At 38.2% G+C, this 24,213-nt stretch overlaps 2 protein-coding genes across 2 annotated transcripts in view; both read right to left on the bottom strand.

Moving 5' to 3' along the window:
- Positions 1 to 2,152: 2,152 nt before the first annotated feature.
- LOC136854985 (uncharacterized) lies at positions 2,153 to 4,707 on the bottom strand. The gene has a single exon (XM_067131665.1). The coding sequence runs from the start codon at positions 4,147 to 4,149 to the stop codon at positions 2,350 to 2,352; it is 1,800 nt and encodes a 599-aa protein (XP_066987766.1). The 5' UTR covers positions 4,150 to 4,707; the 3' UTR covers positions 2,153 to 2,349.
- A 2,263-nt stretch (positions 4,708 to 6,970) lies between these two features.
- Positions 6,971 to 24,213, bottom strand: part of LOC136851097 (eukaryotic translation initiation factor 5B-like) — a 77,579-nt gene continuing 60,336 nt past the window's right edge. Inside the window, exon 3 of the mRNA XM_067125071.1 lies at positions 6,971 to 7,363. Within this exon, the coding sequence (XP_066981172.1) occupies positions 6,971 to 7,363 (393 nt within the window). The remainder of the gene's footprint in view (positions 7,364 to 24,213) is intronic.

The following is a 24,213-nucleotide window of genomic DNA, read 5'->3' as shown; positions in this document are numbered from 1 at the left end:
ATGTATATATATATATATATATATATATATATATATATATATATATATATATATATATATATGTGTGTGTGTGTGTGTTGTGTATGTATATGCATATGAATATATATATATATATATATATATATATATATATATATATATATATATATATATATTTTGTTACCTGTGGGCTTTGGCTGACGAGGTTCTTAATTAATTAATGTAAAGTTATGTAGATCTGCTTCGCCAAGGACACACATAAGCTGTCAATTGAAGCCGAAAGTTACCCTCTAAAGACAGACAATTACTTATTGGATTAGGTCGCCAGTCGAAACTCCGTCTGGATTTATGGATTACTTCTGTAACAAAGGAATTACATTAAACCCCTTCACTTCCCACCGAGTCCCAACAAAGAAAGAATGTGCTGTGATAGCAACATGACCCTTTAGTCAATGTCTGACACAGTCAATTTTCCCGGCTTCCGAGAAAAAAATATAACACAATGAATGTTTGTACTCTAAAGGATATTTCTCTTCCAAACAATAGGGATCAGGATCCAAGGTTTGCCTGAAATTTACTTACTCGTGACTTTCCCTAATTCCTACTTACTGCACGGGAATAACTTATGCAATTTACTAGGCAGTGATCATTATTCATATACTAGGCTTCATAAAAGAAATATGATTATACCAGGTTCTCTTGTAAATGGTGGCTGAAGGGGAAACAACGGAAAAATTTAAGTATAGTGAAAGAGATACTAGCAAATCGATGAAAATCTTGTCAATTCCAAACTTAGAGTTACGTAGGTTGCTTGCGCAATGCAACTGCTGATTGGAGTTCTCGAAGAACACTTATTGTCGATTCGGTGAGTAAAATAACAGATAGGAAAGGACAAAGGATAGAGTTGCCCGGAGCAAAAATGCGTGCTTGTTTCACGACGGTAGGTCTCTCTCTGCTCGCATGGGGTCAGATCAGGGCAGGCTGTTTGTCCAACATTCGTCCATAGTCCCTGGCAGTCTGAAAAATTGACAGAGATATCACCGAATGCATAGGACAGGGAAAAAGGAAGCTTAAGACCACCTTCACTAGAGGTTACTTGGTGAAAAACCCTCCCTGTTGGGTGAGGACTCTAATGCTAACCTATTCCCTACTAAGACGTTACTTTTTTTTTTTTTTTGAAAACACAACACTACCTTCCCTGCCCGCGTTCTCTTAGCTTCAACAGACGCTTTCCTGTCTTTGTCAGAATGATATTCTTACTAAAATAATGCAGAGAAGGCAAACAGCAGAATATTTATAAAAGCTCCTCCCCTTAAGAAGGCCTTCACTCCCTTTGGGGAGTGAAGGTCTGTACTAAGCAAGCTGTTCACCTCTATAACGTTACTCTTCTCCCCTGAGCAGATTTGTCCCTTGCAGTCTAACTAGCTACGGACCTACCTAATTCTAGAAAGGACATGAGCTTTAATCACTGACTTACAGAATCCTAACTGCACTTAACGGTGCTTACGGTTATTACATGCTACCTCTTATAATTGTGATGTTTTAGACCTAGCCAAATGGTACATTCTATGGTATCTCCTATCCTAACCTATCCTAAGATGGCCGTAGCACCAACGTAAGGGACAATGAACTAGGTAAATTACAAGGTTTTCTGCACTACAATTGATGATTACTGGTTGGTACATGAGGTTTGCCTCATATGAGGGCCTCAGAACCAGAAGGTTGTAAACGCCACTTTTGAAAAAATGAGTAAATTGCCCTCAAAGTCTAGCATTCATTACTCTGCTTCTAAGAAAGATATTGATTTGAACTAAGTTTCATATGAAAGCCCTACTCTTTAGAACTTTTTGTGAAAATTTGAGAAAAATTGTAGGGTGCCCTTGCACGCTAGCATTCAAAATGTCCGCCTAACCCCTCACATTTGTGTATATTCTGGTCATAACCAGTGCTTAAACCATAATTAAATGTGTAAAATAATAATAAAGTGTTATTATATTCGTGGTATAACAACAATGGATGTAATAATGATAATAATAATAATAATGATATTGATGAGTAATCAATATAGTGTGATGGAAAATAATAATAATAATAATAATAATAATAATAATAATAATAATAATAATAATAATGATGATGATGATGTTGACGATGATAATCTTCCATCATCATAATGTTTAACCATTAAAATAATACAACATCAATATTATAATAATAATCAACCACCAAAAAGTTGATAATAGAAAAATAATACTGTGCTCACTACAACTTCTCTAATAAAAAAAATATTTTAATCTGTACTCACCATGAAAATACTGTACATCTGCTAAAGAACTTGAAAATGAGGGTGGGGGGACTAATCGTCATAATCTAGCAGATTGTCCTCCGGGTCACCCTCATCTTCATCTTCTTCCCCTGCCCCTGGTCCCTCTTGCTGCAAGGCTTCCTGTTCGGCAACAAGGGCATCATAATACCGTGCCTGGCACCAGCACTAACATACGGAAGGAGCTCCTTCAGCTCTTTAACTTTCACAGGCTTTATCTTAATAGGGCCATGGTACCTGGGGGTTAATGGCACTTTGCTAAGATCGAATACATCACGGCTGAAGCACTGCTTTCCCTTCTGCAATCGCACTTTTTCGAATGCCTCGTCACTGCTGTAGGTGTCCTTGACTTGGTACCCCTCCCTGTAACTGCAGTCGTATTTCACGATCCTCGAGTTGCTGAAGGTTGTGCCTCTGGGGGTTCTTTTGGTGATGTGGTACTGCAGAACCTCGAAGTCGAGAAAATCCTCCCTTTGCATGGCAATAACCTCAAAGCCTTCATGGGTGGCATCCTTGATGAGGCGAATATAATCGTCCCGCGTCTCGATAGTTGCATACTTGCGCAACTTCTGCTCAATATTGCCGAAGTGCCGATCACATGGCATGTAGGAGTGCCCAGGCACTAGGAAGTGATGTTGGATGTTGAAGAATTTCTTGTCATGAATCAGCTTTAGCAGCAAGAGGGACACATTCACATTCTTATTTTGTCCTGAACAGTTATCTGACAGGAGAAACAGTTGGGTCTGTTCATCTGCATCGTGATGCAGATCCAAATACTTAAGAAGACAGCTTGCTATGTCATTACTTCCCCTTTTACCTGTGACTTCATCCCAGACAAACATTGTGGAGACATTAGAACGCATGTTCGTCACACAAAAGTTGAAGGTCCACAGTTTACGCAGGTAGTAAGCAGCACCGTGAGCCAATTTAGGGGTAGGAAGAGTCTGCTGTAAATCAAAACACAGTGCCAAGGTGCCATCATTGTCAAAGGGCCCGCCCTTGAAACGTGCAATAAAGTTTTGGCCCTGATTTCCAAGGGTCCTATGCTCAGCCAGCTGCTCCTCAAGACCACTGATGACATCTTCACTGGCAGCACTATCTTTCAAGGTCTTGATCTGGTTTGTAAAGAGATCGCAGGTGTTGCAGGTGTCGGTCCTCACCGGCGCAAAACCAACATTAAACTTTACATTAACAGCATTACGGTAAAAACTTTCTTTCACCTTCTCATCATCTGGATAATTTTCAGTCATCCAATCACGATGCAGCTGGTACAAAATAGCCATGTTCAATTCGGTACTGAAATATTTCCTGTCAGCTGATCTTGCTCTCGTGTAATGAGACGACACCTTCGGCACACTGTCAACATGTTCCTTTATTAAAACATGCACACGATCACTGAGTTTGTTAGCAGGGGTATGCTTTCCACGTTGATCACTGATCGGTGTGCCTGTCATTGTTTTCTTTTTCAATGCGGTAATCACACGCTTATCAGTAATGGCAAAAATGGAAAGAAAACCTTTCTTACACACTTTATGCATAACATTATCATACTTGACACAATAAGCATACGTTTTCCCTTTACGTGGGAGCTCCTCTCCAATCGGAACACGACGCCTTTTAACTGGGTTGGTCGTAACCAACGACTGAATGTAAGCAGTTTGCTTATCATAATCTCCCATACCATAAAACCCATTGAATAAAGCCTCCACTACAGGCCTACCAAGCCTGCTAAAGCAACCATCACGACACGGCTGGCCTACATTACGTGCAGGCACGGGTTTGTCTGTACACCGAGAAACATATTCTTGGCCTGCATCGTGCAGTAACTTAACACTATTTTTTTCCATGACATTTCATTCCTTGTCCTTTTTCTTCCTCTTGGCCGTTGCACGACATCACAGTGATCACTTTCACTATCAGAGGAAGACATAATGGCGCTAAATAAGGGATAATAATAAAAAAAAACAAATTGCAACACTACGGACATTCAATTTCGCCGCGAAAATCACTAGACTGGGAATGTAAACAATAGCAGAGATGTAAACTGCGCGGTGATTGGCCGACACTTACGAGCCCCTTATGCGGGAAAATGCTGATTGGCATAGAAATGAATACCCGTTTAGTGACGGGCGCTCTCATTGGGTCGCTCTGAGCTGCTGCACATGCAACCTTCTGGTTGTAACCGAGCTTTTATGAGGCTGTAAGCTCCGCGCGACATCACGTTCATTTATATAGCTAAAATCGATAATTCCTACTGTTCCAGTAGGGATTTCGACCTCACTGAAACGGCTGAATAGCGTAAAAATGCCACAAATAGACAGAGGAAACGTTGTCACATCTACTGGTATGCCTAACTCCAAATCGGTGGAGGTGGCGTTTACAACCTTCTGGTTCTGAGGCCCTCATATGATAAATGCTTGCCTCACTGAGGTCTTAGGCCATGCGTGTCATGAGTGTAGTGGCTCTCTTCACAATAGTTTAGATTGTCTGATTTAAGTTACCCTGTACTTACGTGGTTACTGCAGCTTGATGGAAGGTGTAAGTGATAAGGTTACTATTCTGATGTACTTAATCTGGTCTAGGCTACTGTATGGTAGAGATCACGCTGGCTACCTCCTCTGGGCAAGGGGCCAGGATCGCTCCAAGATGGTGAGGCACTGTGCCTGAGAGGGCACTAGTGCCAGGATGAGCTCATGGCTCTGCAACTACTGGGCTCTCTTCTGCCCCTTCTTCTTATTCGGGTTCCTCCAAGGTCTGTCTATGTCAGGCCTAGAAGGTAATGAGGGCACCGACTCTGGGGAAAGGCCAGAAGGGCTAGTGGGCGTGAAGTCAGGGGTAATTTCAAAAGCTACAGGAGAGCTCCCTGCTCTGGCTACTGCGACAACCGGAGCGAGAGCAATCTCGACCTCTGCATCTGAGGAGGCCAGTTCCTGGTCTCCTAAAGAAGGTGTAACAGTTTGGTCCACCAGGGGTTCATCCTCTGGGGACGGATTTGGTGAAGAAGTGTCGGGTGCCGGAGGCTCTCTGATTGCCATGATTAGTGCCATGAGAGATCCTGGATCTCCCAGAGGAGGATCTGCCTCATGATTTGGACCAAGCACAGGGTCCTGCTTAATTGATGGCTCAGTGTCCGAGCCAGGCGGAGCATGGCACTGCTCAGTGCTCGCAAGTGGCACTGGCAGCGAGTGTTGGTCAGGCATGCCTGACAAGGGGTCCAGAGGTGCAATACCTCGTGGATGGCTTGAATTGGGCTGTGGCAGAGATTCCTGCCTCAGCTGGAGATCAGAGCCTCTCGGAGAGTCTTGCTCGGGGGCGTCAGCTGGGCGTTGCTTACTAGGGCAGCCCTCCCAATTAGTGGAGTGGCCTGTCCGCTTGCACATCCTACAGCAGTACTGCTCCTCCTGAACGTCTCTTCGGGGTGAGGGAGGACCTCTTTGTTGGCCATCCTTTCGTGGATGGAGAAGACTAGGCTGAGAACGGTTTGGTGTGTTCCCCTTCCGCTGACCACTTTGGTGGGTGGAAGGTGGGATTTCTTCATGGGGTTCTCCTACAGTCTGGGCTTCTGTGGAGGAGGTAGCATGGCTGGGAAGTGGCATTGGGGAAGGGCTTCCCCAGAGGAGGTCCCAACCCAACAGGAAGTCCACCTACCACGCCAAGGTGGTGGGGTAGCGTGTCCCAAGGTGTCGTGACCTGGAGCTTGACTGTGGGAACAGTAATGGTGTGGCCCTCTATCCACTTCATCTCCCACTGGGTTTTCTTGTCAACCATGGCACCAGCTGGCACTTGGGCCCTAGAGATCAGGCTTACATCTGCCGCAGCGTCCACCATGACCGGAAAGGTTATGGGCAGGCTAGATTCCTTAAGGAGGGCCACCGAGATGAACTGGATCTTCTGTCTCTTGGGTTACATTACCTTCTGCAGCCTGGCCATGGAGAATGAGGTGTTAGTGAGGTTGCCGGCAGCACCACAGGATCGGCACTGGCCCCTTGTAGGGGCTCGGTGGCCTACGGTGACGGGTGGTGGAGAGGGTTGCACGGATGTAGAGGGAGAGGAATTATGGTTGTTAGTAGGAGGCTGCTTGTTAGTGCCGAGCTTGTATTGGCACTCATCTTCAGTGTGCCCCACCCTCTTACAGTGGGTGCATGGAGGCTTGCTAGGCAGTACATTCTTTGGGCGAGTCGAGCCTGAGAGGTATCCGGGGGGCACTGTGCGCCACTGAGATGTGCTGTGTGACTGGTTTCCCATGAATTGGTCATGCAGCAGGCTTCCATAAGGGTGGTGGGCTGCTTATCATTTAGATATACAGCAAGGGGCCCAGGCACACATTGGTAAAGGTCCTCCAGCATGGTCCGATTGAAGAGGTCTTCAAACTTTGTGCAAGACAAGGAGTCGAACCAGCGGTACCAGACTGGGTCTTGTGACAGGCCCATTCAGTCCAGGACCAGCCAACTTCCTTGGCAAGGCCTTGGAACCGCTGTCTCCATTTCTCCGGAGTTATTTCGTAGGCCGTTGTGATGACTCTACACATTCAGCCATGTTGCCTCTCTGACTCTTCTCCAGTGAGCGAAGGGTTACCTTAGCTTTTCCCTCCATGTGCTTAGCTAGCACTAAGGCCCTCTCTGTCTTGGTGGCGCTGTAGTTATCAAAGAGTGCCTCTATTTCCTCCAACTATGCTTCTGGCTCGTCCTCAGTCCACTTGGGGACGAGGGAATTAATACTTGAGATTGGAGCAGTTGGTGCAGCAGGTGTGGGGTTGGAGGCTTGGTGCATAGCCATAGCTTTGGCATTTTCTTTTCTAGCTTTTTTCAGCGCTAGCTCCTTTCCCTTGAAGGCTAATTCATGCTGTCTTCTCCTTTCTTCTCTTTCGTCTTCCAGCTGCCTCTGTTCTGCTTCATAAGCCCTCTGTTCAGCTTCATAATTCTGCCGTTCCTGTCTTTCTTCCTTCTCTTGCTTGGCCAAGTCATCCAGCTGCTCCTTAACCCACTTGGTAATGTCCAATCCGTGAGACCTGCCGCTATCCCCAGCTCCATGAAGGCTCTGTGATTCTCTGTTGCCATGGTTCTGGTGGGGAAGGACGTCTGTCTGGGTCAACTGGATGTACTTGGCAGTAAGGAAGTGTCCCTCAGATTTAGGGTGACTCTTCAGTGATGTGGCACCTTTTCAATAAGGTGGCATTGTGATTGAGTGTGCCGTGTAAAGGTCACACTGGTGGCACTCAGTATCTTTATATACTGGTGGAACTTAGGTACAAAAGGACTTTTCTTCTGTGTTCCTTTTTCCTGGGTTTTTTCTTCTTTGCTTGGTGGCACTATGGTGCCAGTGCGTTCCTAGGAACCCTTTACCTGAGTCCAACTAGTGTATATTTAATGGGAAAATGCACTCTACCCCAGCAGAGTGTAACAAATCAGTAGGAGAGAAAGGGAAGGTAAAAGAGAGAGAGGGATGTAAGCTATTCAGTTTAAGACAGTGCCTCAGATTAGTGGCACTGTGGAAAGGAAAAATAAATGGTGGTTGCTTTTGAGGCCCTCATGAGTGACTAGTTCCAGTACCCGCTGTGCTACTCCCTTTTCATGCAGAGGGAGAAAGGCTACTTTCTGCTTAGGTCTGGATAAAAGACCTCACTTGTGACCGACAGTTTCTAACTGTAATTAATCTTAACTTGTCCTCATCTATTTGTGGGACAGAGGTGTTTCTGGTTATTTGGGTTAGTTTAATTAATTATCCCAGTGTCGGCCCGTTCTTTCTATGAATTTGGTGCACGTACACTCGGAGGTTAGGGTGAATGCTTACTTGAATATAGAGAGAGAGAGAGAGAGAGAGAGAGAGAGAGAGAGAGAAATTCAGCCAGCAAATTCGTGCTGCCTGAGAAAATAGGAAAAATTATTATAACTGCCGACTGGCAAGGTTCTTATTTGAAGATACGTCTTCTTGGGCTGTTTTAGGGGATTGTCTTAGCAGTTGTGACTTTCCCTGGGGCCTGAGTCGTACATCTTACTCTGAGAAGTTATGATTAAAAGATGATAAGTTTCTTTTCTTTCGTATAATTTCTTACGTCGGGGGTATTTGTATAGGACTTTTTTTTTCTTTTTTTATATATCTCCTAAATAAATCTTGTCATTCCTTGACTAAATTATGTCTTGCTTTTATCTATTGTGCGGAATACTAACCTAATTCCTATCTCTTGAAGTCTATGTTCTGTTGAAGATTTTGCGAGTAGGATTATTACGCAAACAAAGTAGTTACCGAAGTGGCAGTTGAGGCAGAGGCTAAGGTGACTGTGGCGCCCCCACAAACCAATAATAACAACAAGGTTTTAAGATGGCAGACATGGGGAGTGGTCAACAAGGGTTCCAAAATGTCAGACGAATCCTGTTATAATGCAGCAAAATTCAAAACAAAATGCGGCTAGGAGCAGTCTTGGCGGATGAATGCACGACGTCTCGAGCGCTGTGTTTGTTTACACTGGAATCACACAAAGCGCTCGAATTTCTCTCACAAAACGAACAAAGCAAATTTTAACTAAATACACCAACAATGCAAAGGATTTTACGTTATGGACATGGAAAACTAAATTACCATGATCTACGCTTTTTCTCTTTTTTTCTTTCTTGCGCGGAATTAATTTCCATTCGCTTCCGCCATGCTTACTACAGGTTCGAGGACACAAAAGGAATGGACCTGTGCCGTCCTGACGGCCTGATTTTACGTTACTTAAATATGCAAATTATGAAATTAACGGTTGCCATTTGCTTGATATGTACATGGAATTTTTATATGCTTCCCGCGATATGAAAAATTTTTACTCCTTTATGCTCACGCTGGGCCTCTTTGGAGCATGAACGCAGTTACTACTTTTTTGAAATTCAACGAACTTCGCAACTTTTGTCCTCCCTACCTACGAGAGAAACGTTAGGCCCATTTTCTCCGTTCTTTGTCATGCAATAGTTAACTTGTTCAGCATCAATATCATGCATTAATCCTTTCAATATCATGCATTAATCCTTGGCCGAGGAAAATAGCAAAATATTAAATATGACTCGATAACTCGGCCAACAACCTTGAGAAATATGTGAGTGGCAGCGTGTCCGAACTCGGCAATGTTTTTCTTTAAGACTGTGTAAATTGTAAATTATAAATTAGCTGCTCCCAATGCACACTTCCCTACCTACGCTAACTTCGTAATTATAAATATGGTATTCTTATTGCTATTATGCCTTGTTCTGTCTCCTTGTTTTGGAAGAGTTACCTTGAAATTAAATATGATCTGACTTTTCTCTGAAAGTGATGTTAATTAATTAATATGATTCCTGATTCTTTCCTCTCTAAATTAATTAGAATCCTGGCAAGGTCACCAGTGTTACATGTGGGCTTTACTGATGAGGTTCTTAATTAATTAATGTAAGTTATGTAGCCCTGCTTTGCCAATAACACACGTAAGCTGTCAATTAAAGCCGAAAGTTACCCTCAAAAGACAGACAATTACTTAATTGGATTAGGTCGCCAGTCGAAACTTCGTATGGAATAATGGATTACTTCTGTAATAAAGGAATTACATTAAACCCCTTCACTTCTCACCGAGTCCCAACAAAGAAAGAATGTGCTGTGATAGCAAGGAAATTACATGACCCTTTAGTCAACGTCTGACACAGTCAATTTTCCCGGATTCTGAGAAAAAAATATAGCACAAGGAATGCTTGTACTCTGACGGATATTTCTCTTCCAAACAATGGGGATCAGGATCCAAGTTTTGCCTAAAATTTACTTACTCTTGACTTTCCCTAATTCCTTCTTACTGCATGGGAATAGCTTATGCAATTCACTAGACAATGATCATTATTCATATACTAGACTTCATAAGAGAAATATGATTATACCAGGTTCTCTTGTAAATGGTGGCTGAAGGGGAAACAACAGAAAAATTTAAGTATAGTGAAAGAGATACTAGCAAATCGACGAAAATCTTGTCAGTTCCAGACTTAGTGTTACATAGGTTGCTTGCGCAATGCAACTGCCGATTGGAGTTCTCGAAGAACACTTATTGTCGATTCGGTGAGTAAAATAACAGATAGGAGAGGACAAAGGATAGAGTTGCTCGGAGCTAAAATGCGTGCTTGTTTCACGACGGTAGGTCTCTCTCTGCTCGCGTGAGGTCAGATCAGGGCAGGCTGTTTGTCCAACGTTTGTCCACAGCCCCTGGCAGTCTGAAAAATTGACAGAGATATCGGCAAATGCATAGGACAGGGAAAAAGGAAGCTTAAGACCACCTTCACTAGAGGTTACTTGGTGAAAAACCCTCCCTGTTGGGTGAGGACTCTAATGCTAACCTATTCCCTACTAAGACGTTACTTTTTTTTTTCTTTTTTGAAAACACAACGCTACCTTCCCTCGCCCGCGTTCTCTTAGCTTCAACAGAGACGCTTTCCTGTCTTTGTCAGAATGATATTCTTACTAAAATAATGCAGAGGCGAAACAGCAGAATATATATATATATATATATATATATATATATATATATATATATATATATATATATATATATATATTGCACCCATCAACAGGAAGCTAAATAATTTCAAATTGATAGGCACTACAAAAACACCATTAAATAAAATAGTTGAAACAAAAGTCGGTAGAGGGGAAGAGATTAGAGGGGGTTTTATGGCAGCGTGTCTAGACTGTGAAGAAGGGTACTATGGCGAAACTGGCAAATCATGTAAAGAGCGAAGCAAACAACATCTGCAGAACATAAGGCATTATAATCAGACGTCGGCAGTTGCCAAACACTGTTGGGAAAAATGATCACAGAATAGACTGGGAAAATATGAGTTTTCTGTACAGGAACACCAACAAAACATCTAGACTGGTTGTAGAGAACGCCTTCATAACTTGCGCCAACAACACGATGGCAGGGAACACCGGAAACGGCTTTGAAGACAGCATATCTAGAAAAATCATATACTCCACAGTAGCAAGGAAACGAAGAAAAAACGCAAGAGAACGCACGGAAAACGGACATCTGGAACCAGGGATCAGAGAAAGACCAAGGTCAAGAGGGGGGAGGTCACACAGGAAGAGCTAGGCGATTATAGGATTAAAAGTACCCAGCACACAGATATAAATACAGCCGGACTATGCGTATGCTCATTTGTACGGATATGATAATGTGGACTGTTTGTCCAAGAAAGCTTGTAACTTTTTTGAATAAAAACTCCATTGATACCATCCAGTTTGAAGAGGTCCTTTAGTAATTCTACTAATGCACAGAACAATTGTGTATGTGATAAGAGTTAATATATATATATATATATATATATATATATATATATATATATATATATATATATATATATATATATATATATATATATATATACATGTTCTCTTAGCTTCAACAGAGACGCTTTCCTGTCTTTGTCAGAATGATATTCTTATAAAATAATGCAGAGAGGGCGAACAGCAGAATATTTATATATATATATATATTATATATATATATATATATATATATATATATATATATATATATATGTATGTATATGTGTGTGTATTACATTCTTACTAAAATAATGCAGAGAGGGCGAACAGCAGAATATTTATAAAAGTATGCATATATATATGTGTGTTTTGTGTGTGTGTATATATACTTTTATACTTTTATTTTTTTTGCAAATGTAAAACTTCAATAAAACTTCAATGAATCCTAGATGTGGTTAGATGCGAGTTTCCTTGTACGAACAAGACAAGATCACTAACCCCCCCCCTTTTTTTTATAAAAATCATAATTATGTCAGTCTGTCATTTACGTCAAACAATTAATTCAAGAATTCTACCTGGATCGGCGCGCAAGCGTTCTTCAGATAGGCACTAAAGAACATTTTTCCCTAATTACTGTATTTAGCAAAACTTTATCGAAACCAGAAGCTGTCCTGAATCTTGTGTAAACCAGTTGTATTTTCCTCTATCATCAGATTGTGATATACTTTGATATACTTTGATAATATATTTTATCAGTTGCTTCATTTAAATATTGCTGACACGTTCGTCCAGTTAACGCAAGTTGGTTGGTAAACAGAATCATATCTGTTTAGTGACACGCTTGTCTCTTAAGTTCATTTGCGTCCTCAGCATGGATATATTTATGTAGTCAGATCATGGTGATTTTGCTTCGTCCTAGAAGAACAGCAGTACAACTGTACGCTAGCTTTTGTTGGTTGTTGAATATCATATTTACATACCGACTTTTTATTGTCTGTGTCTAAGGCCTACAACAATATTCGTCAACGTGTTTAAAATCCATGGCATCAATTTCTTCAAATGTGCGTTAATTCGGCTCTCTCTCTCTCTCTCTCTCTCTCTCTCTCTCTCTCTCTCTCTCTCTCTCTCTCTCTCTCTCTCTCTTTTACTGCTTTAAATGTTGTATTTCGTAACAGACACCATTATGTCATGTAAGAAAACTAACCAGAAGAAAATAAAGGAGTTTTGGTGTCAGAACTTCCTCATGTGAAATATGTCACACACACACACAGGAGAGTTCTCAGTATGGCAGAATCCTCATACAAAAATGAAAGAGTGGAAAATTCAGTATAATAAAGAAATTGGAGGTAGGTAATATATATGTGTTGCCTTTGAAGTGCATTGTCATTTAAAGATTTTTCATCATATTTATTTGATGTGATAATTTTGAATTGTTTGCTTTACTGAAATGCTTAGACCCCTTTTTGTTCTACGAATAGTAATTACTGAACGTAATCGCTTAACACGTTGTCCGGAATAGTTATCTAGTTAATGAACGTAGAGGCTGACTGGAATATTGAACTTCTTAGAGAGAACATTTTTCTCGATTCCTCCATTTGGACTTTTGTCATATTATCTATGCATATTTGGTGTAATTGAAGTGGTTTTAAGAATTTGATATAAAAAAGAATATTTCTTGATTGCCCTTTTTTTTTTTTACATGAAACTGGAGATTTGAATATTATAAGAAGTAGTAGATTTCTCCTCCTGATTTCCGTTGTTTAGATATTTTTAGAGTAATGTTGTGCTTTAAACATAAAATATTTTTCCACTTTTTTGTTCTATCTGTCTTGAAGTAGTAAGCCGTTTTTGGAGAATATTAAGATTGTGTTTAAACACAAAAAAAGACAATATCTCTGGCCTTCTCCACAACACAGAAGAAATAACGAAAAGCATTTTAGATAAAACATTTTTCTTGATTTCCTCCTTTCGACGTTTTTTTTACATTAGCTAAATATTTTAAATGACAATGCACTTTAAAGTGCATTTTAACCATTTTTGCCAAAAATACATTGCTGACTCTCCGGGACAAAAGATGTACTTTAAATTTTTATGGAGAATGCATTTACTGAATATTTTTTAAACAGTTATAAAGAACATATTTCCTGAATTTGTTTTAAACATTTATAAAGAATACATTTACTGAATTTGTTTTAAACAGTTATAAAGGATATATTTACCGAATTTTCCCCTCTGACTTCCATTATAGCAGTAAGCTATTTGTCGTGTAAATAATGTATTTCGAACATTTTATACAAAGAATATTTCCTGACTTTCCTCTTCTGAATCCTAATCGAAATATTATTCACCGGGAGCTAGAGTTGGAATAAGTAAGTACAGTTTTAAGATAGAATAAATGCCCCCGAGTCCTTTTACGACCCTGTATCTGCCGTGGGCATCAGAGTGCCCTCATATTCCAGATAAATTCGAATATCCCAAACCTTGGGTCACCTAAAAAGGATGACAATAAAACCAAACATTCAGATTCCAGCTCCGGAATCCTCAAGATATCCTCTTTGTGGTGCTCTGTTTAGACTTTTGTTTTTTTGGTTTTTGTCTTTTATTTTAGTTTTTTTTTTTTGTCTATTTACTCGTCCATTGTGCCTTTTGTTATTGCACCTTCATCTCCTGTTATTGTTTTTGTTTTAGTACTGCGCTGTCATTAAATTTTTTTCTTTATTTTTTATTTTAAACTTTTCATTCCAGTGCACATTGCATTTTTTATTTTCACATATCCTGCTTGATAACGGTCAACAGACCTTGGAGAGAGAGAGAGAGAGAGAGAGAGAGAGAGAGAGAGAGAGAGAGAGAGAGAGAGAGAGAGAATATCAAAGGAGTCAGGAATGTACATCACGTATTTACACAGGATTCAAAGTGAAATCCTCAACTCGAATTCCTACAAGATACGAGGACCTACAGAAAATATTATGATGTCCTTCCTAGGTGGTATGCGAAAGTGTTCATAATTGCAGGTATGGTCGAGAATGTCCTTCTGAGTAAGGCGATTATCACTCTTGAAGGATAGAATGGAAATAAGTCCTTCTTGCTCTGTAGAGATGGTCTCAACAGGTCAGGATACGCAAATTAAAAATGAGAGAGAGAAATAGATGTTTGATCTAAATTAGAGTGAGACGCTAATGGGGTAATTTGGAAATAATGGCAAAATAAAACTTTTTTATTATTCACCTCGACTTGTGGCGAGGTTTGTTGCGAGTGATATGTTTAATTAGAATTGAGCTTAATAGATGTAGCCAAAAGATTGAGTTAACACAGGTTTCTTTTACTCAGTGACTGAAAACTAAGCACACTCTATATAACTAACTCTATATAACAAATAGTCATCTCTTACAATATTCTCCGACTTTCAGAGAACAGCTGAAGTTTCTCTCTTTTTATGACTAAACTCTGAAATTACCATAGACAGGGGATTGGCCATAAACTATTCTGCTCTAAAATGGAAGATTGCAGTATCTGCAAAAATACAGAACTGAGAAAAATGGTAGATACAGGAGTTTTCCCTTGACTTATTACTGATTTTGCAGATACTGCAAATGGGACCCCCTAAATACTCGTGGAAAGCATTGAAGAATCATTCTGAAACCGCAGTAACTTGTGTATTAGTGTTTCACGAGCCCAATAGGTGTCATATCTCAATTTCGAAAATTTTGCAGATACTGCAGTTTTCCATTTTAGGGCAGTATTGATTGGCAAGAATAAATTTTAGAAAATAATGTTTTAATGCAAATAGCGTTTTTCATGTTAGATTAACAATTCCTTCAGGGTCTTCTTGTGCATGAATTGTTGCCTCCAAAAGTTAGTCAAAAGGATCATGAATTATAAGTTTTTTCCGTAATGTGATATATATATATATATATATATATATATATATATATATATATATATATATATATATATATATATATATATATATATATATATATAGTATATATATATATATATATATATATATATATATATATTATATATATATATATATATTTATATGTATATATATAATATTTATATATGTATATATTATGTATATATATGTTTATGTATATTTATTTGTGTGTGTGTTTCGTAAATTATGCGTTCCTGATTTCTGAGATGTTTTATTCGTTCTGAAAAGTTCGAGAATAAATGAAAACAATAACTTGATGAGAATAACATAGACGGAGAAAACTGACACACTTCGAAAAATATTCGGGAGCTCTCTCTCTCTCTCTCTCTCTCTCTCTCTCTCTCTCTCTCTCTCTCTCTCTCTCTCTTATGCACAAAAAATTTCCTTTGAAATTATAGGAATTCATTGATCAAATGGCAGTGAATGGCATTCAAGGATTTTATTCAAAATCAGTTAGACTTCTTCCTAATTATAATAAGAATTGAGATATTAAACATTTTAGAAAAGAAAACTAAAAATATGATAGAAGGGGGTAATGTTTATTGTTAAATCAGATAATAATGCCCCCAAATTTCCAGCAACCCAAGTAAGATCTTATCAGAATATCATTACGTGTTTGACAACCAAAAGTTCTTTTAGATGTTTTTCTCGATATACAGCTTGCTCAGAAAATTGCAGCTATTGTTAGTCCAACCTGTCTTGCAGAGCTATCCATCATCTTACTCTTGCAAAGCTATTCTTAATCCTTGTTCCTTGTATATTAAATCCTTTGAAGGTGAAAGACCCCGTAGGGGGGGGGCGCTACGTCAGTGCACCTCACGGGGTACACTGTAGGCATTACTAATAGCCTGTCCACACTAGTGGGCATGCCCGACTGGCACTCCCAGCTGTTTATATTTTCTCTCGCTTCTGAAGCAGTGCTACCAGACAATCGCATCGTTCTGTCTCCATACTCGGTCTCTAAGTTTAGTGGAACGGGTTATGGGAACAGTGTTTGCCCGTCGGGCAGTGCCCGCTAGTGTGGACAGGGCTTAAAGGTTCTTTGCAGCGTCCCTTCGACCCCTAGCTGCAACCTCTTCCCTTCCTTTAACTATACCACCATTCATATTATCTTTCATCCATCTTGCTATCCACCCTCTCCTAACAATTATTTCACAGTGGAACTGCGAGGTTTTCTTCATGTCACACCTTTCAAACTTATCTCCTGTCAATTTCCTTTCCAGCGCTGAATGACCTCATAGGTCCCAGCGCTTGGCTTTTGGCCTAAGCTCTATATTCCATTCCATTCCTTGAAGCTGAAAGAGGGATTAGCCGTCTTACAGAGATATCTCGAGGGTTTACTTGTATTTAATAGTAAATTTTATATTGTGAGTATTTAAATCAACACTAAGAATATGATCAGTATTTACAGTGTTCGGAAATTCTAAGGATATTCTTTTATCTGAGGAGACCCTGAAAGAAATTTTTGAAATTTTAGATACGTTTGTTTTGAGGGAATTGTAAAAAAAAAAAAAAAAAAAATTGTTCGGCTTTTTCAACTTAGAAAGATACTTCAGTGTTACTTCCTTTGTTATTATACATTTTGAGGACAAAGCAGCCTCAGAGGGTGTAGAACAGTTCAGTATAATGTAGTGTGCTTGTGTGTGTGTGTGTGTGATTGTATGTGTATGTGTGTGTGTGTGTGTGTGTGTGTGTTTGTAGAGTTGATGCTATGACAGTGTTAGAACAGAAGTGTCGTTAGATCAGAGAAATGTTTATGTATCGTATGTGCGCTTGTGGTAGGTGTAGTAGTAGCAGCAGCAGCAGCAGCAGCAGCGGCAACAGTAATAGTAGTAGTAGTTAGTAGTAGTAGTAGTAGTAGTAGTAGTAATGCTACGAAAGTGTTAGAAAAGATCAGTACTATTATCACGGAAGAATGAGGATGAAGGCAAGACAGAGGTGCACTGGCTCAGTGAATTCAAGTGCTGAGTCTAGTGTCGGGTTCGACGCGCTGCTGGTGATTCTTTTATGTAGAAACTTGAAGCTTCAGGTGGTTTATAAGGTTATATATATATATATATATATATATATATATATATATATATATATATATATATATATATATATATATATACACACACATTTATGTAATTGTAACAGCCACAGTGCCCTCTTACTTCTCGAATTCTTCATTTTTTTGGATACGCTTGTCACTACAAAGCCTTAGATCCAAGCGGAAGAAATTTGAAGCAATTTCGATGTCCGATAGCGGGAAGTGAACCCGCGTCCCATAATCAGAACGAGGTCACGTTGCCGACCTGACCACGAGAAGATATACATATTTACACACACACACACACACACACATATATATATATATATATATATATATATATATATATATATATATATATATATATATAATATATATAGTGAGAGAGAGAGAGCAAGTAAGCGTAGGATAAATCAGAAACAGGAACAAGCCACCACCACCATTATTAGTTATATGCCGGCCGAATTCTTCATGCCTGTCTCGTGATCACTTATACAGCGTTATCTCCTACGTCTTTTAATGATTTCTCGCCTTCAAGTATACGAGCAGTCAAGTATTCAAATGAACCTGCTTGTACAAACTCTTACTCCTTCTGAGTGTTAATGCAAAAGTTAGAGGATATTTTTTTTATTTTATTTTATTTGCTGCATTTGTGATTAGGTGGTGAGTGTGTTCAGATTTCACTATAGGAGCCTAACTAGGTTTTGTATTTGCTGGACGTAAGGGCGAGATTTGCTGTTAGTTTTGTGCTAAATTCTTATGCAGTGTATATTAGGTCTCTCTCTCTCTCGTTTTGTGTCAATTCTTTATTGCAGTGTATTTTAGGTCTCTCTTTCTCTTGTTTTATGCTAATTCTTTATTGCAGTGTATCTTAGGTCTCTCTCTCTCTCTCTCTCTCTCTCTCTCTCTCTCTCTCTCTCTCTCTCTCTCTCTCTCTCTCGTTTTATGTCAATTCTTTATTGCAATGTATTGTAGGTCTCTCTGTCTCTCTCTCTCTTTCTCTCTTTCTCTCTCGTTTTGTGTCATTTCTTTATTGCAATGTATTTTAGGTCTCTCTCTCTCTCTCTCTCTCTCTCTCTCTCTCTCTCTCTCTCTCTCTCTTTCTCTCTATCTCTCTCTCTCTTATTTATATCTATCTTTATTGGAATGTATCTCTCTCTCTCTCTCTCTCTCTCTCTCTCTCTCTCTCTCTCTCTCTCTCTCTCTCTCGTTTATATCTATTCTGTATTGAAATGCATCTTAGCTCTCTCTCTCTCTCTCTCTCTCTCTCTCTCTCTCTCTCTCTCTCTCTCTCTCTCTCTCTCTCTTTTATCTATACTCTTCACTTTTTCTCTGAGCTTTTATCTGACAGCAGTTCATGGGAGTGTGCTCATTAGTTTTATTTGAGAGTTGCTATTTGTGTGTCCCGCGTTGACTGTAGATTCGTTTTTTATCGTTTTTTTGCTAATTAGTTGTTTTAAAGTTACTTTAAGTTTAGGTTTTATATAATAAATATTCTTCCTGCATTGACTTTTTAATGAATATTTATATAAAATTTATCATCTAGAGTTCTTAGGCAAATTTTACAAAAAATTTACCTTCTGGGAAATAATTTGAAATAAATTGTACTTTCACATTAGTCACGAAATTTATTATTTTTATGTTGGAAAATTATGAATTTTGTCAGAAATTTATTGTTTTTATAGTTGTTGAAAATTTACTGCTTTTGTAGCTGTTAGAAATTTATTGCTTTTGTTGTTAATGGAAATATATTGTTTTTGTTTTGTTGTTGCCGTTGGAAATTCACCGTTTTGATGTTGTTGAAAATTTATTGTTTTGTTGTTGTAGTAAATTTATTGTCTCTGTAGCTGATGAAAGTTTATTACTTTTGTTGTTGTTCTTGTGAGTTACCGAGATGCGAGAAGACTGTGCTCTAATTAACGTGGGCTGTCGTAAATGGGATTTTTTTGCCGATTTATTTGTTTTACTTTGTGTGTGTGTGTGTGTGTTTTTTTTTTTACGTCGATAAAAGACTTAACGTGCGCTCAACGGAGTATTTTCTGACTCTGATAATCATTATAGAGACGAATGTTCACTTTGGGTAGCTAATAATAATAATAATAATAATAATAATAATAATAATAATAATAATAATAATAATAATAATGAAGGGAGTTATATTTGAAATATCATGTTTACTTTGGTTATCTGAATCAAGAACATGAATAATAATAATAATAATAATAATAATAATAATAATAATAATAATAATAATAATAATAATAATAATAATAATAATAGCGATATTTGAAATTATGTCATGTTTACTTTGGTTATCTGAATCAAGAAAAATTAATAATAATAATAATAATAATAATAATAATAATAATAATAATAATAATAATCAAGGGAGTGATATTTGAAATGATGTCATGTTTACTTTGGTTATCTGAATCAAGAAAATGAATAATAATAATAATAATAATAATAATAATAATAATAATAATAATAATATAGTGCGAGTGATACCTGCGTTGCAAATAAAATCAATCTTTAACGTATTGCTAAAAACAATGTTACCTTCGGTTTATCTCTCAGCAGAAGGATGTGGTTTATCACATTAGGGAGGTCTGGGTAGCCCATAGCAACTTCCGGTCCCAATAGGTCTTCCTGAGACACTCAAACGATAGGCCTAAATATAATGGGCTCAAGTTATTTACTCATGTTTTCTTTTATTAATTCGTTCATTTATCAATTAATTCACTTATTTATTCATTCATTCTTTTATTTATTGATCCATTCATTCATTCATTTACTTTTAATAAAATAGATAATTAATTAGATATTTAATTCGTTCATTTATTCATTCATTCATTCATTTGTTCAGTCTTACATTAATTAAATAATTAATTCATTTATTTACTCAGTCATTCTTTCATTGATTAATTAATTCATTCATTCATTCATTCATTCATTCATTCATTCATTCACTCATTCATTCTTTCATTTATTAATGCGCTCATTCATTCACCTATTTTTAATTTTTAATTAAATAATTAGTTAGCTCATTCATTCAGTCTTTCATTTATTTACTCATTCATTCTTTCATTAATTAATTAATTAATTTATTTATTTATTCATTCATTCATTTATTAATCCATTCATTTATTTATTGTTAATTAATTGATTAATTAATTAATTGATAATTGATTAATTAATTGATTGATGAATTGATTGATTAATTAATTAATTAATCAATCCATTCATTCGTTCATTCGTTTAAGACTTCTGATATGAAACTGGGGCTCTGGAACCTTCATCGTTTGTTAATGAATACGAACCTTGTAGAATTTTGACCCTTGTAAAAGCGAGTATGTATCACCATTATAGATTAGTCTAAAGAGGTAATTAAGTCACATTTCTAGGCCATTGTAGGGCTCAGCTAAAATGGTTTTCCCTTAAAAGGAAGGGGGTAATTGAAGCAAGACAAAGTTAGAGAAGTTGGCCAGCTAAGTTGAAAGAAACCAAAGGGATCGGATGGGAAGTAAGTGCAGCTTGATGGGGCCCTAAGAAAGGACGCGTCAAAGAATCTGTAGTATCGCCTGCAGGGTACCACGTAAGGCCCACTGTAAGCGATACCCCAGGTGACACGTTTGAATTACACCCTGAAGGTACAAGTAAGCATTCCTAGTGAAATGAGAATGAGCCTCTTGTAATAATTTTGTGATTTATAGCGCCTCCAGAAGCGCTATAGAAGCCATTCAAAGCTATAATAAAAAAAATATAATATTGTACAACAAATCAAGTTTTCGCTCCATAAATTGTATAATAATGGAAAAAATATTGAAATATGATGGATCCCTGCCCATGCAGGGATTAAAGGAAATGAAGTGACTCATAAAGCAGCTAAAGAAGCTGTCTGTATGACAAGAGCAAATGTAGATATGCCTATTAGTGACTATGTAAGATATATAAAAACAATCATTGTAAGTAAATGGCAAAATATATGGAATGAAGAACCTGAAAATAATAAATTAAAACAGATAGAATCCAGTGTTGGAAAATGGGGTTCGTCATATCAGAGAGAGAGACACACACAAGTAATTCTGACGCGTCTTCGAATAGGCCATTCGTGTGACACATGGACGTTTAATGAACAGTCCATGTGGCCCTCCTCCCAAATGCCCAGACTGCAAGGTGTTGATAACTGTCAAACATGTATTGTGTGAATGTCCAAAATATAACCTGCAGCGATTATCAAATTTTGGAAACAGATCAATGAAGGAAATTTTGTCAGAATCAATTACATTTTCAGTAATACCAATTTTAATGTTCATGAGGAACTGTGATTTAATTGATAAAATATAAAAAGCAAATAATAGAAGTACGAAAACCCTTAGGGTTAATGAATTTTAAAACAACTGACTTTTAAAATTTTGTTTTAATATACCTTTTTAGTGAATATATATGGAAACTTGAGTATGTATGTATTTATTGTGTGAGTGTGCCTCTGTGCAGTTTTTAATTTCACTCCCATTCATTCATCTCTATATCGAGTGACCTATTTGGTCCCAGTGCTAGGCTTCTTGCCTAAACCTGTCATTTCATCCAAATCCTTCGGGCCAGCCCTATGAGAGCTGATAGTCAGCTCAGTGGTCTGGTTAAACTGTTTTAATAATAATAATAATAATAATAATAATAATAATAATAATAATAATAATAATAATAATAATAATAATGCCTTAGAACAAAAATTTTTTTTAATAGTCCTAATAATGATAATGATGCCTTAGAACAAACATTTTTCTTTAATAGTCCTTTTAAATTTGAAATTATATTAGATCCATATACAAAAGCTCTATACAGTTACAGAAGATGTTGTTAGATCTACCTTCAAATTCCTGGGTTCTGTCACAGCCCTGGTATTCCTTTGTATCTATAACTCTTCCTTCTTAAGGGGGCGGGTAAGTTACTGGCTTCTTCCAGACCTGGAGGAGAAAATATGAAATTATGTATGGTATTATGTATGGCATTTCACATACAAGCTACCTATGTAGTTGATGAGATAACCTTCATTTTGTGCGTGCGTGTTAGTGTGTGTGTAAGTGTTGTATGTGTGCGCGTGTGCTCTCGTTTCAGCAAACCCAAGAGACAGAGAAAGCATGTTATCTGCAATGGAACAAAAAGGTACCGGGCTTAATACTTTCCCTTTTATCCCATTTAATATTTTTACAAATTTAAAATTCTTTTTTCATTATTTTGACATTTTAAGGAAACAACCAGTTTTAGATCAAAGTTTTCACTGTACTATCGTTTATATTAGTAACCAGTGCGATTGTAGTCATTGTGAATCTAGTGTAGCCCTGAAGAAAACCAGGGGTTATTAATTGCGAGATTTCCTTGCCATAAACCTGATGACTGTGTGGTTGTCAACTGTATGTTATAGTCTAAATACACGAGGTATGAAGACCTTTTGCTCACGGTGCCTGTGCTAGTCTGAACAAGTGAAAAATGCGCCGAAGTTTCCTCGGCGTAATCGGGTTTTCTGTACATCGTATAATCAAGGCCAGCGAAAATAGATCTATCATTCCGTAGTCTCAGTATAATGCTGCATAAGCCGCGGCCCATGAAACTTTAACCACTGCCCGGTGGTGGCCTATCCTATATCGTTGCCAGATGCACGATTATGGCTAACTGTAACCTTAAATGAAATAAAAACTACTGAGGCTAGAGGGCTGCAATTTGGTATGCTTGATGATTGGAGGGTGGAAGGTCAACATAGCAATTTGCAGCCCTCTAGCCTCAGTAGTTTTTAAGATCTGAGGGCGGACAGAAAAAGTGTGGACGGACAGACAAAGCCGGCACCATAGTTTTCTTTGACAGGAAACTGAAAGTCTGTAATTGATTCCCGATCTCCTCCTTAACTTGATCAACCTGCTTGAACGTTCGTGTTGTTGTTCCTCTCCTGAGGGGGTTAAAATGCTACCACTCGAAATGTTTGTTTTAGGGAGAAGTATTTTGTATAAAAACTGACTTTTCATAGGGTTAATTATCTTCTTCCTCTCTTCCATAGGGTTAATTATCTTTTTCCTCTCTTCGTCTCTACCTTCATTTTTATTTTGCTGTAAAGGAAAACTATTGTGCCGGCTTTTTCTGTCTGTCCGCGCTTTTTCTGTCCGCCCTCAGATCTTAAAAGCTACTGAGGCTAGAGGGCTGCAAATTGCTATGTTTATCATCCACCCTCCATTTATCAAACATACCAAATTGCAGCCCTCTAGCCTTAGTAGTTTTTATTTATTTAAGGTTAAAGTTATCCATGATCGTGCGTCTGGCACCGCTATAGATGGCAACTAACAGGCCACCACCGGGCTGTGGCTGGAAGTTTCATGGACCGCGGCTGAGAGTTTCATGGGCCGTGGCTGAGAGTTTTATACAGCATCATACGCTGTACAGAAAACTCGATTGCGCCGAAGAAACTCCGGCGCATTTCTTCCTTGTTTTATAACTGTTCGTAATTATTAACACCACTTTTATAAGTAACAGTAGGTATGGTCGTTGTGATGTAGCTGTAATAATAGTAATATTACCAGTCGGACTGGAATACCTTTTGTCCAGCATACTGGTTCCAGTACTATATTCAAGGGACTTCATTTGCATAAAGCTCAAGGATGATCTATCGATATCGTGCAACTCTGGATCTCGTGT

The sequence above is a fragment of the Macrobrachium rosenbergii genome, chromosome 3, assembly GCF_040412425.1.
Source record: "Macrobrachium rosenbergii isolate ZJJX-2024 chromosome 3, ASM4041242v1, whole genome shotgun sequence".
NCBI classification, from domain to species: domain Eukaryota; kingdom Metazoa; phylum Arthropoda; class Malacostraca; order Decapoda; family Palaemonidae; genus Macrobrachium; species Macrobrachium rosenbergii.
Note: the sequence above shows the minus strand (reverse complement) of the source record. Positions and strands in the feature narration are given on the sequence as shown.

Coding starts and splice junctions, on each gene's coding strand:
- LOC136854985 (XM_067131665.1), bottom strand. CDS start 4,149: ATGGAAAAAAATAGTGTTAAGTTACTGCACGATGCAGGCCAAGAATAT.